The sequence below is a fragment of the Dendrobates tinctorius genome, unplaced genomic scaffold (genome assembly GCF_039654945.1).
Source record: "Dendrobates tinctorius isolate UK_male_01 unplaced genomic scaffold, ASM3965494v1 ptg000215l, whole genome shotgun sequence".
In the NCBI taxonomy this organism is placed as follows: domain Eukaryota; kingdom Metazoa; phylum Chordata; class Amphibia; order Anura; family Dendrobatidae; genus Dendrobates; species Dendrobates tinctorius.
Window position 1 is genome coordinate 1,831,240 of NW_027361882.1, and position 17,710 is coordinate 1,848,949.

At 49.3% G+C, this 17,710-nt stretch overlaps 1 protein-coding gene across 6 annotated transcripts in view; it reads left to right on the forward strand.

The window, feature by feature from the left end:
- Nucleotides 1-17,710, forward strand: part of ADGRB1 (adhesion G protein-coupled receptor B1) — a 758,475-nt gene that overhangs the window by 448,495 nt on the left and 292,270 nt on the right. For all 6 annotated transcript variants that reach the window (XM_073555047.1, XM_073555046.1, XM_073555048.1 and 3 more), the window contains exons 9-13: nt 3,688-3,786; nt 6,915-7,021; nt 7,804-7,998; nt 11,617-11,685; nt 16,885-16,993. In XM_073555047.1, coding sequence (XP_073411148.1) covers nt 3,688-3,786; nt 6,915-7,021; nt 7,804-7,998; nt 11,617-11,685; nt 16,885-16,993 — 579 coding nt within the window. The remainder of the gene's footprint in view (nt 1-3,687; nt 3,787-6,914; nt 7,022-7,803; nt 7,999-11,616; nt 11,686-16,884; nt 16,994-17,710) is intronic.

Genomic DNA, 17,710 nt, shown 5'->3' on the forward strand with positions numbered 1-17,710 from the left:
CTGTGGAGTAACGCGGCGGCTGTCTGTGTAGTAACGCAGTAGTGGTGGTCTGTGGAGTAACGCGGCAGCGGCGGTCTGTGCAGTAACGAGGTAGCTGCGGTCTGTGGAGTAACGTGGGGGTGGGGTAACGCGGCGGTCTGTGTAGTAACGCAGTAGTGGTGGTCTGTGGAGTAACGCGGCAGTGGCGTCTGTGCAGTAATGCGGCAGCAGCGGTCTGTGGAGTAATGCGGGGGTGGGGTGACGAGGCGGCGGTCTGTGTAGTAACGCAGTAGTGGTGGTCTGTGGAGTAACGTGGCAGCGACGGTCTGTGCAGTAACGCGGCAGCGGCGTTCTGTGGAGTAACATGGGGGTGGGGTAACGAGGCGGCGGTCTGTGTAGTAACGCAGTAGTGGTGGTCTGTGCAGTAACGCGGCAGCGGCGATCTGTGGAGTAACGCGGCAGCGGAGGTCTGTGCAGTAACGCGGCAGCGGCGTTCTGTGGAGTAACGTGGGGGTGGGGTAACGCGGCAGCGGCGGTCTGTGGAGTAACGCGGCAGCGGTGGTCTGTGGAGTAATGCGGGGGTGGGGTAACGAGGTGGCGGTCTGTGGAGTAACGCGGCGGCGGTCTGTGTAGTAACGCAGTAGTGGTGGTCTGTGGAGTAACGCGGCAGCGGCGGTATGTGCAGTAATGAGGCGACGGTCTGTGGAGTAACATGGGGGTGGGGTAACGAGGCGGCGGTCTGTGGAATAACGCGGCAGCGGTGGTCTGTGGAGTAATGCGGGGGTGGGGTAACGCGGCGGCGGTCTGTGTAGTAACGCAGTAGTGGTGGTCTGTGGAGTAACGCGGCAGCGGCGGTCTGTGGAGTAACGTGGGGGTGGGGTAACGCGGCGGCGGTCTTTGTAGTAACGCAGTAGTGGAGGTCTGTGGAGTAATGCGGGGGTGGGGTAACGCGGCGGCGGTCTGTGTAGTAACGCAGTAGTGGTGGTCTGTGGAGTAACGCGTCAGCGGCGGTATGTGCAGTAACGCTGCAGCGGCGGTCTGTGGAGTAACGTGGGGGTGGGGTAACGCGGCGGCGGTCTTTGTAGTAACGCAGTAGTGGTGGTCTGTGGAGTAATGCGAGGGTGGGGTAATGCGGCGGCGGTCTGTGTAGTAACGCAGTAGCGGCGGTCTGTGGAGTAATGAGGCGGCGGTCTGTGGAATAACGTGGCAGCGGCGGTCTGTGTAGTAATGAGGCGGCGGTCTGTGTAGTAACGCAGTAGTGGTGGTCTGTTTAGTATCGCGGCAGCGGTGGTCTGTGGAGTAATGCGGGGGTGGGGTAACGCGGCGGTCTGTGTAGTAACGCAGTAGTGGTGGTCTGTGGAGTAACGCGGCAGCGGCGGTATGTGCAGTAACGCGGCAGCGGCGGTCTGTGGAGTAAAGTGGGGGTGGGGTAACGCGGCGGCAGTCTTTGTAGTAACGCAGTAGTGGAGGTCTGTGGAGTAACGCGGGGGTGGGGTAACGCGGCGGCGGTCTGTGTAGTAACGCAGTAGTGGTGGTCTGTGGAGTAACGCGGCAGCGGCGGTATGTGCAGTAATGAGGCGACGGTCTGTGGAGTAACATGGGGGTGGGGTAACGAGGCGGCGGTCTGTGGAATAATGCGGCAGCGGTGGTCTGTGGAGTAATGCGGGGGTGGGGTAACGCGGCGGCGGTCTGTGTAGTAACGCAGTAGTGGTGGTCTGTGGAGTTACGCGGCAGCGGCGGTATGTGCAGTAACGCGGCAGCGGCGGTCTGTGGAGTAACGTGGGGGTGGGGTAACGCGGCGGCGGTCTTTGTAGTAACGCAGTAGTGGAGGTCTGTGGAGTAATGCGGGGGTGGGGTAACGCGGCGGCGGTCTGTGTAGTAACGCAGTAGTGGTGGTCTGTGGAGTAACGCGTCAGCGGCGGTATGTGCAGTAACGCTGCAGCGGCGGTCTGTGGAGTAACGTGGGGGTGGGTTAACGCGGCGGCGGTCTTTGTAGTAACGCAGTAGTGGTGGTCTGTGGAGTAATGCGGGGGTGGGGTAATGCGGCGGCGGTCTGTGTAGTAACGCAGTAGCGGCGGTCTGTGGAGTAATGAGGCGGCGGTCTGTGGAATAACGTGGCAGCGGCGGTCTGTGTAGTAATGAGGCGGCGGTCTGTGTAGTAACGCAGTAGTGGTGGTCTGTGGAGTAATGCGGGGGTGGGGTAATGCGGCGGCGGTCTGTGTAGTAACGCAGTAGCGGCGGTCTGTGGAGTAATGAGGCGGCGGTCTGTGGAATAACGTGGCAGCGGCGGTCTGTGTAGTAATGAGGCGGCGGTCTGTGTAGTAACGCAGTAGTGGTGGTCTGTTTAGTATCGCGGCAGCGGCGGTCTGTGGAGTAACGCGGCAGCGGTGGTCTGTGGAGTAATGCGGGGGTGGGGTAACGCGGCGGCAGTCTGTGTAGTAACGCAGTAGTGGTGGTCTGTGGAGTAACGCGGCAGTGGCGGTCTGTGCAGTAATGCGGCAGCAGTGGTCTGTGGAGTAATGCGGGGGTGGGGTAATGGGGCGGCGGTCTGTGTAGTAACGCAGTAGTGGTGGTCTGTGGAGTAACGTGGCAGCGGCGGTATGTGCAGTAACGCGGCAGCGGCGGTCTGTGGAGTAGCGTGGGGGTGGGGTAAAGCGGCGGCGGTCTGTAGAGTAACGCAGTAGCGGCGGTCTGTGGAGTAATGAGGCGGCGGTCTGTGGAGTAATGCGGGGGTGGGGTAACGAGGCGGCAGTCTGTGGAGTAACGCAGTAGGGGCGGTCTGTGGAGTAATGAGGCGGCGGTCTGTGGAGTAACGCAGTAGCGGCGGTCTGTGGAGTAATGAGGCGGCGGTCTGTGGAGTAATGTGGGGGTGGGGTAATGCGGCGGCGGTCTGTGTAGTAACGCAGTAGTGGTGTTCTGTGGAGTAACGCGGCAGCGGCGGTCTGTGGAGTAACGCGGGGGTGGGGTAACGCGGCGGCGGTCTGTGTAGTAACGCAGTAGTGGTGGTCTGTGGAGTAACGCGGCAGCAGCGGTCTGTGGAGTAATGATGCGGCGGTCTGTGGAGTAACGCGGGGGTGGGGTGATGCGGCGGCGGTCTGTGTAGTAACGCAGTAGTGGTGGTCTGTGGAGTAACGCGGCAGCAGCGGTCTGTGGAGTAATGCGGGGGTGGGGTAACGAGGCGGCGGTCTGTGTAGTAATGATGCGGCGGTCTGTGTAGTAATGAGGCGGCAGTCTGTGTAGTAATGAGGCGGCGGTCTGTGTAGTAACGCAGTAGTGGTGGTCTGTTTAGTATCGCGGCAGTCTGTGGAGTAACGCAGTAGCGGCGGTCTGTGGAGTAATGAGGCGGCGGTCTGTGTAGTAATGAGGCAACTGTCTGTGGAGTAACGTGGCAGCAGCGGTCTGTGTAGTAATGAGGCGGCGGTCTGTGAATCCACTGGATCCCCACTCCGCTTGCTCCCTACGGTGGATGTAGCGGTCGCCGGTAACTAACAGGTAAATTATTATGGAGTAAGTGGGTTTTTTAGCTGGTAACGACTCCCCGCCCATTCATCCGATGACATGAGCTGGCACCGGTACTTCTCCCTCTTCCCTGGCTCTTCCCTGGCTCCTCGCTCTGGCAGTTAATCATCCCTCTTACATCGCTGCGAGCAGAGAACTATATTGGCAAGTCGGATTGACCTGTAACTGGAGATCTCTCTGTCTTCTCAGAGCCCCATGAGATTTGTCCCGAGGAGAATTACGCTCTGGTTTGGCAAGAAACCCCAGCGGGAGACACGGCCGAGGTCCGGTGCCCCAGAAATGCCACAGGTAAGGGCTGGCGCTGTTCCCATCCCGCAAAGAACATTCCAAGAAAATCTTGCAATTCCTTCAAGTCAAAGTGAAGACCTTGTCGGCCACGCCCAGTTGGCTTCGTGGCGTTTTTGCTTGTGCCGGATCCTGTGGAGGCTTCTGCTGTGATACGGCCACAGTGACTCCAGCTCAGCTGCACTGTTTGCAGGAGGCTGTGGTCGTCCCAGAATGCTCCTCTGCCTGATGATTGGTTCGCACTGATGCTCTGCCCCTCCCCTGCAGAGCTGTGATCAGTGAATCCAGCTCACCTGTTGGAGTCTGTGGTGGTCTGAAATCCACCTCCTAACTCATGATTGATCCAAACTTCTACTTTGTCTTGTCTTCATGCTTTCAACTGCAGCGCTGCTCTGTTAGGCCGGGGTCACACTGGCGAGGAATACGGGAGAGTGAGAGGCGCTAAAAGCACGCATTAGACACGGACCAATGATTCTCTATGGGGTCCCTCGCATCAGCCGTATATTTCTCCTCAGTATCCTCCGCTCCGTGCCACTCGCAGCATGCTGTGATTGTCAGCGTACTACGGCCATAGTACGCCAATGCAAGTCTACGGGTGCGCAAAAAATACGGATTACACACGGACCACACATGTGACCTGCGAGAAATACGCACCCGGTGTCTTTTAGCAAAGCCGGCAATTCAGTGCGCTATACAGTAAACTCACACTGACAGGTTTAATAAAGAAAGAATAGATATAGACACATAGAATACATATATATATATATATATATATATATATATATATATACACATGCATTCTATGTGTCTATATCTATTCTTTAATTTCTTTATTAAAACTGTCATAGGGCTCCATTATATGTCCATTTTGCAAGCCTGCGAGAAAATCTCGCCATACGGAGCACTGTTTAGGGGTCTGTCATCCGTATTACGCATGTAAAATACTGACCGTATTTTGCGCAGGTTAGTGTGACTCCAGCCCAGGGGCTGCTGCCCTTTTCCTTGCTTTATACTTCAGCTCTGCTTTTTTTGAATCTGTTGTGTATATTTACCTGCTTAGATTATTAGTGTGGATTTTGTTTAATGCAATCACAGAAAGATAAAAAGATAGAAAGTTCCTGCTAAGCGCTCAGAGGTTCTGCACGTGCAGCGTTTCTTCTCCAGTGTCCCTATGATAACACTTCCTGGCACGTCCGGTGGTAGTTTGGTTTCACCACCAGGCACACAGAGGTAACCCTGTACTCTTCCCTCGTTTTGTCCATGTGTGGGTGGGGACTGATAATGGACACAGATCTGATGAGACGGGGGAGCAGGACGGGTGAGCCCCTGATGTATGGGGACGGTGGGCTCCTCTTGGAGGGGTCTTCACCTCTTTTTCCAAACAGAAAACTTGCAGTTGAAATGACTGAGCTCATTACAGCACCACTGTCCAGCCAGAGCAGCAGCCGCCCGTAACTGATACTGCACCGCAGCCGTGTATCCCTGATCACTGGGGATGTGCGCATCTTCTCCAGCTTCTTAATTCTCCTCAGTCACAAGAAATTTCAGAAGCAATTTGTATCCAGTCTGGAGAATCCTCCATGACAGCAGCAGCATAAACCAATACTGCAGGCAGATCTGGGAAAAGTTTGTAATGTGTCTCATCAGAGGAATGTGCTTCTTTTCCCACTTATAATCGGCTTCTTTCCCATCTTTCCCCTTTCTCCTGTTTTATGCGACTCAACTGCTGTATTCACAGCTACACTGCTTAGTAGTGATGTATATTGTTCTCCATGCTGCTGCTTTTAGAAAGTTTTTTTTATCTCAACCCCACTACTGGATTTATAGCTACACTGCTCAGTACTGCTGTATAATGTCCTCCATGTTGCTGATTTTTACTGGACTCATAGCTGTGTAATCTCCTTCAGGCTACTTATTTCTAGTAAATGGTGTGTGTGTGTGTATATATATATATATATATATATATATATATATATATATATATATATATATATATATATATATATATATATATCAGCAGCATGGAGGACCTTACACACCTGTACTTAGCAGTGAAGTTGTGAATCCATATACATATTTCTGTATGTATATATCTGGATTCACAGCTTCACTGTTCAGTACTGGTGTATAAGTTCCTCCATGCTGCTGCCTTCTAGTAAGTCCTCAGTACTGGATTCATAGCTACACCGCTCAGTACTGCTGTATAATGTTTTCCAAGCTGCTTCTCTCTAGTAGATGTTTGTTAGTTAGTAGTGATTAGAGAACGTGCTTGAATATCGTGTTATCCGAGCATGCTCAGGTGTTATCCGTGTATCTTCGGCGTGCTAGAATAATATGTTCAAATTCCCCCAGCTGCATGTCCCACAGCTGTTAAACAGCCACAACAGATGCAGGGACTGCCTGTTTGTTAAACACTCCCTGCATGTGTTGTGACTGTTTAACAGCCACGAGACATGCACTCGCTGGAACTCGGATATCACCTGAGCATGCTTGGATAACAAGATATCCGAGCACGTTTGTTCATGACTGTTTGCCACCCATAGCTATATTCACAGCTACACTGCTCAGTCCTGGTGTGTAAAGCCTTCAGCGCTGCTGCTTTTTCATAAGTGTTTTATCTCAAGCCCAGAACTGGATTTACAGGTACAGTGTTCAGTACTGCTGTACAATGTTCTCCATGCTGCTTATTTCTAGTAAATGTTTTATATCTGCCCAGAACTGGATTTACGTCTACACTGCTCAGTACAGCTATATAATCTTATACTCTCCTCTTTCCTGCTGCTGCTTTTGACCATGTTCTACATAGATTAAGGAGAGCAGGAATCTCACACGTCTGTGTGTGCTGTGTATGGGAGGCATCATAACAGCCAGTCTTCACCCACCAGCTCAGAGACGGCTGGAAATTAGAGCCTGCAGAGGGGAAAGCAAGGTCATATAATGGTCAGTTATTGCAGAGCGCACAGGAGAGCTCACCTGAGGGATCAGGTGTCTTGCTTCTGGATTTATAGAAGTAATTTATTTTTTGATTCAGTGTCGGCGCAGAGTGTAGACATGAGATTCCCATTTTAGGCGAGATCCTTCTCTATGAGTTGGTTGGGGAATATCCCTTTAATCCTGCTGCTCGTTTGCAGGACTCATTCTCAGAAAGTGCGTTTTGGACGAGGTGGGAGAAGCGTACTGGGAGGCTCCGACGTACATCAAATGTGTCTCCCTTGACTACAGGAATATTCAGCAGATGGTAAGATAAAAAATACCGCTTGGCGTCTCCTCCGGTCGTATTATTTATGGTTTTATTCAATTTGTTCTTTTTGACTTTTTTTTTTTCCTTTTGTTTCTGTGAAACGCGTCGAGCTGCTGGCACTGTAATGATGCAGGTTGGTGGCGTCTCCAGAAACGAGACATCCGGGGGAAGGGAACGGTTTCAGTGGTTCTGTGATTTGTATGATTATGTGCTCAGCAGCCGCCATCGCTCGCTCCTGAATCGCGCTCACCCTTGGATGACGACTTTTAGGGCTTTTGGGGCGTTTCACTTTTTTTTTTCTGTTAAATGAGCCCTAAGCCGGGAAATGTGCTATTAGGAAAAATGCAGGAATTAACAGCAGAGACCGAGCACCGTCCGATCCCTTCACCCTCGATCCATAGGAATGTGGCCGACGCGTTTTGTGCCTCCGCTGTCCATTAGAGGGCTTAGTGCTGCCGAGGGCGAGGCTTAGTGCTGCCGAGGGCGAGGCTTAGTGCTGCCGAGGGCGAGGCTTAGTGCTGCCGAGGACGAGGCTTAGTGCTGCCGAGGACGAAGCTTAGTGCTGCCGAGGACGGCTGCATCTGTACATGTTCTGCTCTAGGATCACTGCACTAGGCAGATTTGTCTGGGTGACCACCGCTGGGGGAGCTGCAGTGGTGGCCATGTTGGATATTTTTCATTTAAAGTGGAATTACTTATTAAAGCTGATTTAAAGGGCAACATGCGTTTTTGGTTTTAAGATCTGTGACTGCAGTGATGCCTTATGTGTCTATTCGCAGATCAGGGAGCACCTCTCGAAGGCTCAGAGGGGGCAGAAGGGGGAAGGAGTTTCGGGGGTGCTGCAGACTCTGGTCGATGCGACCCAAGATGGAGCCAGTTATAGTGGAGATATCTTATCCATCGTGGACAGTCTGAGGAACATGACCGAGATCTTCAGGCGGCCGTACCACAGCCCCTCATCCAACGACGTCCAGGTGAGAGGATACATAGAGGTGTATCACATCTGTGCAGCTCAGGAGACAGTGACCATAGGCTTAGATACAGCAGTCTGTATCACACAGGATAGGATTAGATACACGGCTCAGCAGTCAGTATCACACAGGATAGGATTAGATACACAGCTCAGCAGTCAGTATCACACAGGAGAGGATTAGATACACGGCTCAACAGTCAGTATCACACAGGAGAGGATTAGATACACGGCTCAGCAGTCAGTATCACACAGGATGGGATTAGATACACAGCTCAGCAGACAGTATCACACAGGATAGGATTAGATACACGGCTCAGCAGTCAGTATCACACAGAATAGGATTAGATACACAGGTCAGCAGTCATTATCACACAGGATAGGATTAGATACACAGCTCAGCAGTCAGTATCACACAGGAGAGGATTAGATACACGGCTCAGTAGTCAGTATCACACAGGAGAGGATTAGATACACGGTTCAGCAGTCAGTATCACACAGGAGAGGATTAGATACACGGCTCAGCAGTCAGTATCACACAGGAGAGGATTAGATACACGGCTCAGCAGTCAGTATCACACAGGAGAGGATTAGATACACGGCTCAGCAGTCAGTATCACACAGGAGAGGACTAGACACACGGCTCAGCAGTCAGTATCACACAGGATGGGATTAGATACACAGCTCAGCAGACAGTATCACACAGGATAGGATTAGATACACGGCTCAGCAGTCAGTATCACACAGAATAGGATTAGATACACAGGTCAGCAGTCAGTATCACACAGGATAGGATTAGATACACAGCTCAGCAGTCAGTATCACACAGGATAGGATTAGATACACGGCTCAGCAGTCAGTATCACACAGGAGAGGATTAGATACACAGCTCAGCAGTCAGTATCACACAGGAGAGGATTAGATACACGGCTCAGCAGTCTGTATCACACAGGAGAGGATTAGATACACGGCTCAGCAGTCAGTATCACACAGGAGAGGATTAGATACACGGCTCAGCAGTCAGTATCACACAGGAGAGGACTAGACACACGGCTCAGCAGTCAGTATCACACAGGATGGGATTAGATACACAGCTCAGCAGACAGTATCACACAGGATAGGATTAGATACACGGCTCAGCAGTCAGTATCACACAGAATAGGATTAGATACACAGCTCAGCAGTCAGTATCACACAGGATAGGATTAGATACACAGCTCAGCAGTCAGTATCACACAGGATAGGATTAGATACACGGCTCAGCAGTCAGTATCACACAGGAGAGGATTAGATACACGGCTCAGCAGTCAGTATCACACAGGAGAGGATTAGATACATAGCTCAGCAGACAGTATCACACAGGATAGGATTAGATACACGGCTCAGCAGACAATATCACACAGCATAGGATTAGATACACAGCTCAGCAGACAGTATCACACAGGAGAGGATTAGATACAAAGCTCAGCAGACACAGGATAGTATTAGATACACGGCTCAGCAGTCAGTATCACACAGGAGAGGATTAGATACACGGCTCAGCAGTCAGTATCACACAGGAGAGGATAAGATACAAAGCTCAGCAGACAGTATCACACAGGATAGGATTAGATACACGGCTCAGCAGTCAGTATCACACAGGAGAGGATTACATACACGGCTCAGCAGTCAGTATCACACAGGAGAGAATTAGATACACAGCTCAGCAGTCAGTATCACACAGGAGAGGATAAGATACAAAGCTCAGCAGTCAGTATCACACAGGATAGGATTAGATACACGGCTCAGCAGTCAGTATCACACAGGAGAGGATTACATACACGGCTCAGCAGTCAGTATCACACAGGAGAGAATTAGATACACAGCTCAGCAGTCAGTATCACACAGGAGCGGATTAGATACACGGCTCAGCAGTCAGTATCACACAGGAAAGGATTAGATACACAGCTCAGCAGTCAGTATCACACAGGATAGGATTAGATACAAAGCTCAGCAGTCAGTATCACGCAGGAAAGGATTAGATACACAGCTCAGCAGTCAGTATCACACAGGATAGGATCAGATACACAGCTCAGCAGTCAGTATCACACTGGATAGGATTAGATACAAAGCTCAGCAGTCAGTATCACACAGGATAGTATTAGATACACGGCTCAGCAGTCAGTATCACACAGGATAGGATTAGATACACGGCTCAGCAGACAGTATCACACAGGATAGGATTAGATACAAAGCTCAGCAGTCAGTATCACACAGGAGAGGATTAGATACACGGCTCAGCAGTCAGTATCACACAGGATAGGATTAGATACACGGCTCATCAGACAGTATCACAGGATAGGATTAGATACACAGCTCAGCAGTCAGTATCACACAGGATAGGATTAGATACACAGCTCAGCAGTCAGTATCACACAGGATAGGATTAGATACATGGCTAAGCAGTCAGTATCACACAGGATAGTATTAGATACACGGCTCAGCAGTCAGTATCACACAGGATAGGATTAGATACACGGCTCATCAGACAGTATCACAGGATAGGATTAGATACACGGCTCAGCAGTCAGTATCACACAGGATAGGATTAGATACACAGCTCAGCAGTCAGTATCACACAGGATAGGATTAGATACATGGCTCAGCAGTCAGTATCACACAGGATAGTATTAGATACACGGCTCAGCAGTCAGTGTCACACAGGATAGGATTAGATACACGACTCAGCAGTCAGTATCACACAGGATAGGATTAGATACATGGCTCAGCAGTCAGTATCACACAGGAGAGGATTAGATACACGGCTCAGCAGTCAGTGTCACACAGGATAGGATTAGATACACGGCTCATCAGACAGTATCACAGGATAGGATTAGATACACGGCTCAGCAGTCAGTATCACACAGGATAGGATTAGATACATGGCTCAGCAGTCAGTATCACACAGGATAGTATTAGATACACGGCTCAACAGTCAGTGTCACACAGGATAGGATTAGATACACGGCTCAGCAGTCAGTATCACACAGGATAGGATTAGATACATGGCTCAGCAGTCAGTATCACACAGGAGAGGATTAGATACACGGCTCAGCAGTCAGTGTCACACAGGATAGGATTAGATACACGGCTCATCAGACAGTATCACAGGATAGGATTAGATACACGGCTCAGCAAGCAGTAGCACAACTTTTAGGCTTACATTCACTGGCTGAACAGTAGTTACATATCAACGGCTTAGATACAGTAGCGATGCAGCAGATAATGTCACCCATGGCAGGCTTAGATACAGCTTAGATAGTGCTATCCACATGTCAGGCACATCAGTAGTCAGTGTCATGTACAAGACATCTCAGCTCGGATGCGTCTTCGCAGTCAGCACATGGAGGATGAGAGTATCCGAGCCGGCAGGATACAATGTGGAGGACATGATGTGCCGGAATGACACGTGTGGACCCCCGAGAATGACATGAAGGCTGGGGGTCTCCGCCTGGAGAGCGGGCGTCTGGGGTGGTGCTTGTGCTGTAGTGTGAGGTGGGATGGAGACGAGAGCAGAAGACTCTCCCTGCTCCTGGCGCTGACGAGCCGTCATGCTGACTGCTTCTTCCGTCTTTTCCCGCAGAATTTCGTGCAGATCATCAGCAACTTACTGTCCGACGAGAATCGGGACAAGTGGGACGAAGCGCAGACGGTGAGTGACGGCAATCCCTCCACGTCCTGAAATCGGGGCATGAAACGTAGCAGAGGCCCAGAGCGCTGCGGGGGCCACAGTGTACAGCAGCCCCCTCATGGGCAATGCCCACTGCTGCACCGACCCCAAATAGGAGGAGATGAGCAAGCGCTGTCACTGAATGGAGGGCTGTGAAAGGGTTAACATGCCATGGGGGCCACATGTTAACCATTACTGTGGGGCCCCTACTTCTCTGGTGCAGTTGCAGTATTGCACACAACCTGTAGACCAGTGTGGCGCTCTTTATAGAATGAAGTAGGAGAATCGCTTGAATAGTATTTCCCTAGGTTCATTTCAGTGCAGTGATCACCTGCATTGTCCAGGGGCACAGTCCAGATATGCAGTGATCTAGAAATGTATAGCCGTAGATGTGAGACACCGCGGGCAGCAGTACTGATACTGGGGAATCGTTGCGTGAGCAGTTTTCCGATGCTTTCTGTGTAGTTGCTCTCGTGGCATAGCATCACTACAAGCCAAGGAGCTCATGCTGGTCTGTGCCTTCTCTGCCATAAAGGTAAAGCTGCTGCGGAACCTCGCTGCTAAGTGTGTCATGAGATACATTCCTGCCGCCCTGTATGTCCCCACAGTACATTCCCCCACACACAGTATGATGTCCCCACAGCACATTCCCCCCACACACAGTATGATGTCCTCAGAGTACATTCCCCCCACACACAGTATGATGTCCTCACAGTACATTCCCCCACACACAGTATGATGCCTCCATAGTACATTCCCCCACACACAGTATGATGTCCCCACAGTACATTCCCCCACACAAAGTATGATGTCCCCACAGCACATTCCCCCCCACACACAGTATGATGTCCCCACAGTACATTCCCCCACACACAGTATGATGTCCCCACAGGACATTCCCCCACACACAGTATGATGTCCTCACAGTACATTCCCCCACACACAGTATGATGTCCCCACAGCACATTCCCCCCCACACACAGTATGATGTCCCCACAGTACATTCCCCCACACACAGTATGATGTCCCCACAGTACATTCCCCCACACACAGTATGATGTCCCCACAGCACATTCCCCCCCACACACAGTATGATGTCCCCACAGTACATTCCCCCACACACAGTATGATGTCCCCGCAGTACATTCCCCCACACACAGTATGATGTCCCCACAGTACATTCCCCCACACACAGTATGATGTCCCCGCAGTACATTCCCCCACACACAGTATGATGCCTCCATAGTACATTCCCCCACACACAGTATGATGTCCCCACAGTACATTCCCCCACACACAGTATGATGTCCCCACAGCACATTCCCCCCACACACAGTATTATGTCCCCACAGTACATTCCCCCCACACACAGTATGATGTCCCCACAGTACATTCCCCCACACACAGTATGATGTCCTCACAGTACATTCCCCCCACACACAGTATGATGTCCCCACAGTACATTCCCCCCACACACAGTATGATGTCTCCACAGTACATTCCCCCACACACAGTATGATGTCCCCACAGTACATTCCCCCACACACAGTATGATGTCTCCACAGTACATTCCCCCACACACAGTATGATGTCCCCACAGTACATTCCCCCCACACACAGTATGATGTCTCCACAGTACATTCCCCCACACACAGTATGATGTCCCCACAGTACATTCCCCCACACACAGTATGATGCCTCCATAGTACATTTCCACACACACAGTACGATGTCCCCACAGTACATTCCCCCCACACACAGTATGATGCCTCCATAGTACATTCCCCCACACACAGTATGATGTCCTCACAGTACATTCCCGCACACACAGTTTGATGTCCCCACAGTACATTCCCCCACACACAGTATGATGTCACCACACTACATTCCCCCACACACAGTATGATGTCCCCACAGTACATTCCCCCACACACAGTATGATGCCTCCATAGTACATTCCTCCACACACAGTATGATGTCCCCACAGTACATTCCTCCACACACAGTATGATATCACCACACTACATTCCCCCACACACCGTATGATGTCTCCATAGTACATTCCCCCACACACAGTATGATGCCTCCATAGTACATTCCTCCACACACAGTATAATGTCCCCACAGTACATTCCTCCACACACAGTATGATGTCCCCACAGCACATTCCCTCACTCACAGTATGAGGTCCTCACAGTACATTCCCCCACACACACTGTATGATGTCCCCACAGTACATTCCCCCACACACAGTATGATGTCCTCACAGTACATTCCCCCACACACAGAATGATGTCCCCACAGTACATTCCCCCCACACAGTATGATGTCCCCACAGCACATTCCCCCCACACACAGTATGATGTCCCCACAGTACATTCCCCCACACACAGTATGATGCCTCCATAGTACATTCCTCCACACACAGTATGATGTCCCCACAGTACATTCCTCCACACACAGTATGATATCACCACACTACATTCCCCCACACACCGTATGATGTCTCCATAGTACATTCCCCCACACACAGTATGATGCCTCCATAGTACATTCCTCCACACACAGTATAATGTCCCCACAGTACATTCCTCCACACACAGTATGATGTCCCCACAGCACATTCCCTCACACACAGTATGAGGTCCTCACAGTACATTCCCCCACACACACTGTATGATGTCCCCACAGTACATTCCCCCACACACAGTATGATGTCCTCACAGTACATTCCCCCACACACAGAATGATGTCCCCACAGTACATTCCCCCCACACAGTATGATGTCCCCACAGCACATTCCCCCCACACACAGTATGATGTCCCCACAGTACATTCCCCCACACACAGTATGATGTCCCCACAGTACATTCCCCCCACACACAGTATGATGTCCCCACAGCACATTCCCTCACACACAGTATGAGGTCCTCACAGTACATTCCCCCACACACACAGTATGATGTCCCCAAAGTACATTCCCCCACACACAGTATGATGTCCTCACAGTACATTCCCCCACACACAGAATGATGTCCCCACAGTACATTCCCCCCACACAGTATGATGTCCCCACAGCACATTCCCCCACACACAGTATGATGTCCTCACAGCACATTCCCGACACACACAGTATGATGTCCCCACAGTACATTCCCCCACACACAGTATGATGTCCCCACAGCACATTCCCCCACACACAGTATGATGACACCATCATCAAATAATTAACTTGTGCACATGCTTTTCCTAGTACATTAGATGTGATGTCAGTGTGTGATGTAGGTAATATTACATAGTTGTTACTACTTTTCACTTCTGTTTTGTCTCTTGGGGTTAACTGTTAAAAATAAATATTGCAGGATGTTTTCCCCAGTCCAGACCCTCTGTGATCTGTGGTGACTCTCTGTGCATGGTGTGGCGGCACAGAGTATCAGTTACCACTGTTCGTTGTCGGCCACAGAGCAGAATATTGTCCTGATAATCATCTGGCTTTGGTTCTATCACAATATGACGATGCTATTATTGCTGCCATTTGCCAGTGTTAGTCCTATTATTATTGTTTTGCGTCTTACTAACAGCTGATTGCAGCGCTGCTCCGCGTTGTCAGGACAACAGGACAGAACCACCGGATAACAACTAATCTGATGGTCTCTGCCGCGGCATTATTATTACCGTAATGAAGAGTCCGGCCGGGACGGACGACACCGATTATAGGGAAATGTAGATATTATGGAGCATGGAGAATATGCAAGTGTATGTGCAGGTTGTAAAAGTATTCACACCCATGACAAATAACAGCTATTCACCCCTGTATTACACCACAACTAGTACTAATAAATCACTGTTATCTATGTGGTGTTACATAGGACTGCAGGTGATATCCACTACATAATCACTGTGTTATTTGTGGTCTTGCATAGGACTGCAGGTGACATCTACTGCATTATCTGTGGTCATAGAGTTATCACTGTGTTATCTATGGTGTTACATAGGACTACAGGTGATATCTGCTACATTATTTGTGCTCAGGGAGTTATCGCTGTGTTATCTGTGGTGTTACATAGGACTGCAGGAGATATCTACTACATTATCTGTATATATAGAGTTATCACTGTGTTATCTATGGTGTTACATAGGACTACAGGTGATATCTGCTACATTATTTGTGCTCAGGGAGTTATCGCTGTGTTATCTGTGGTGTTACATAGGACTGCAGGAGATATCTACTACATTATCTGTATATATAGAGTTATCACTGTGTTATCTATGGTGTTACATAGGACTACAGGTGATATCTGCTACATTATTTGTGCTCAGGGAGTTATCGCTGTGTTATCTGTGGTGTTACATAGGACTGCAGGAGATATCTACTACATTATCTGTATATATAGAGTTATCACTGTGTTATCTATGGTGTTACATAGGACTACAGGTGATATCTGCTACATTATCTGTGCTCAGGGAGTTATCACTGTGTTATCTGTGGTGTTACATAGGACTGCAGGTGATATCTACTACATTATCTGTGCTCAGTGAGTTATCACTGTGTTATCTGTGGTGTTACATAGGACTGCAGGAGATATCTACTACATTATCTGTATATATAGAGTTATCACTGTGTTATCTATGGTGTTACATAGGACTACAGGTGATATCTGCTACATTATTTGTGCTCAGGGAGTTATCACTGTGTTATCTGTGGTGTTACATAGGACTGCAGGTGATATCTACTACATTATCTGTATATATATAGAGTTATCACTGTGTTATCTATGGTGTTACATAGGACTACAGGTGATATCTGCTACATTATCTGTGCTCAGGGAGTTATCACTGTGTTATCTGTGGTGTTACATAGGACTGCAGGTGATATCTACTACATTATCTGTGCTCAGTGAATTATCACTGTGTTATCTGTGGTGTTACATAGGACTGCAGGAGATATCTACTACATTATCTGTATATATAGAGTTATCACTGTGTTATCTATGGTGTTACATAGGACTACAGGTGATATCTGCTACATTATCTGTGCTCAGTGAGTTATCACGGTGTTATCTGTGGTGTTACATAGGACTGCAGGTGACCTCTATTCCATTATGTGCCCTCGCAGAGCTCTGTTACATGTGTACCTACAGACCACGTATTTTCTGATCTCCTTCGTTTTCTTCCGTGCAGATGGGGCTGAGCATTAAGGATCTCTTCCGGTTAGTAGAAGACTTCATAGATGTGATTGGATTTCGGATGAAGGATTTTAAGGACTCGTACCAAGTGACGGACAACCTGGGTAGGTGTCTCTGGCGCTGTGGTGCAGCGAGCTCTGTGTGTCGTCCCCTCAGCCACCACTAGGCTGCGCTGGTTGCTCGTCAGCTGCTGTTTATGTATGCAGAGCATTCTCCTGCGCAGCGCGGCTCTGCAGATCTCCAGGACTCTGCATTCATAGCTCCGCTGCTGACGGACAAATCTGCAATGAAATAAATATTTGCTCCATTGATTATTGCGCCTTTCTCTGTCTGTTTTTTGACGTTTTATGCTATTATTTTACATTCTGCTTTTACTTTGTGTCGTTTTTTTTTTAAGTCGTCTTTTTCCTTTGTTGTTTTTTTTTCTCAGTTCACGTTTGTGGCCGCGGCTTTTGATTTTCAGCTGTTTGCAGCTAATTCATTAATTGCTACATTTTGGCTTATATTTTCTTATTTGCCTCTGTGAGTAATTTTTTTTAAATGTAAAAAATGTTTGTGCAAATTGCAGATTTCCGTGTGACAATTTAATGCAAGACTTGACTTTTTAGGTGTCTGAAAAGGTGTAAAAAGGTAAAAATCAAGATAACAAGTATTTCTTATTCTGTACAAAATTCTTGAACCTTGAAATATCCTGATCTGGGTGATGAACATGCAATGCTTAACTACATACCGCCACACAATGCTGAAATAATACCGACCTACAGTGATGATTCATCAACACCAATCATAAAGCAGTGTAATAGCAGTGCTACACAATGCAC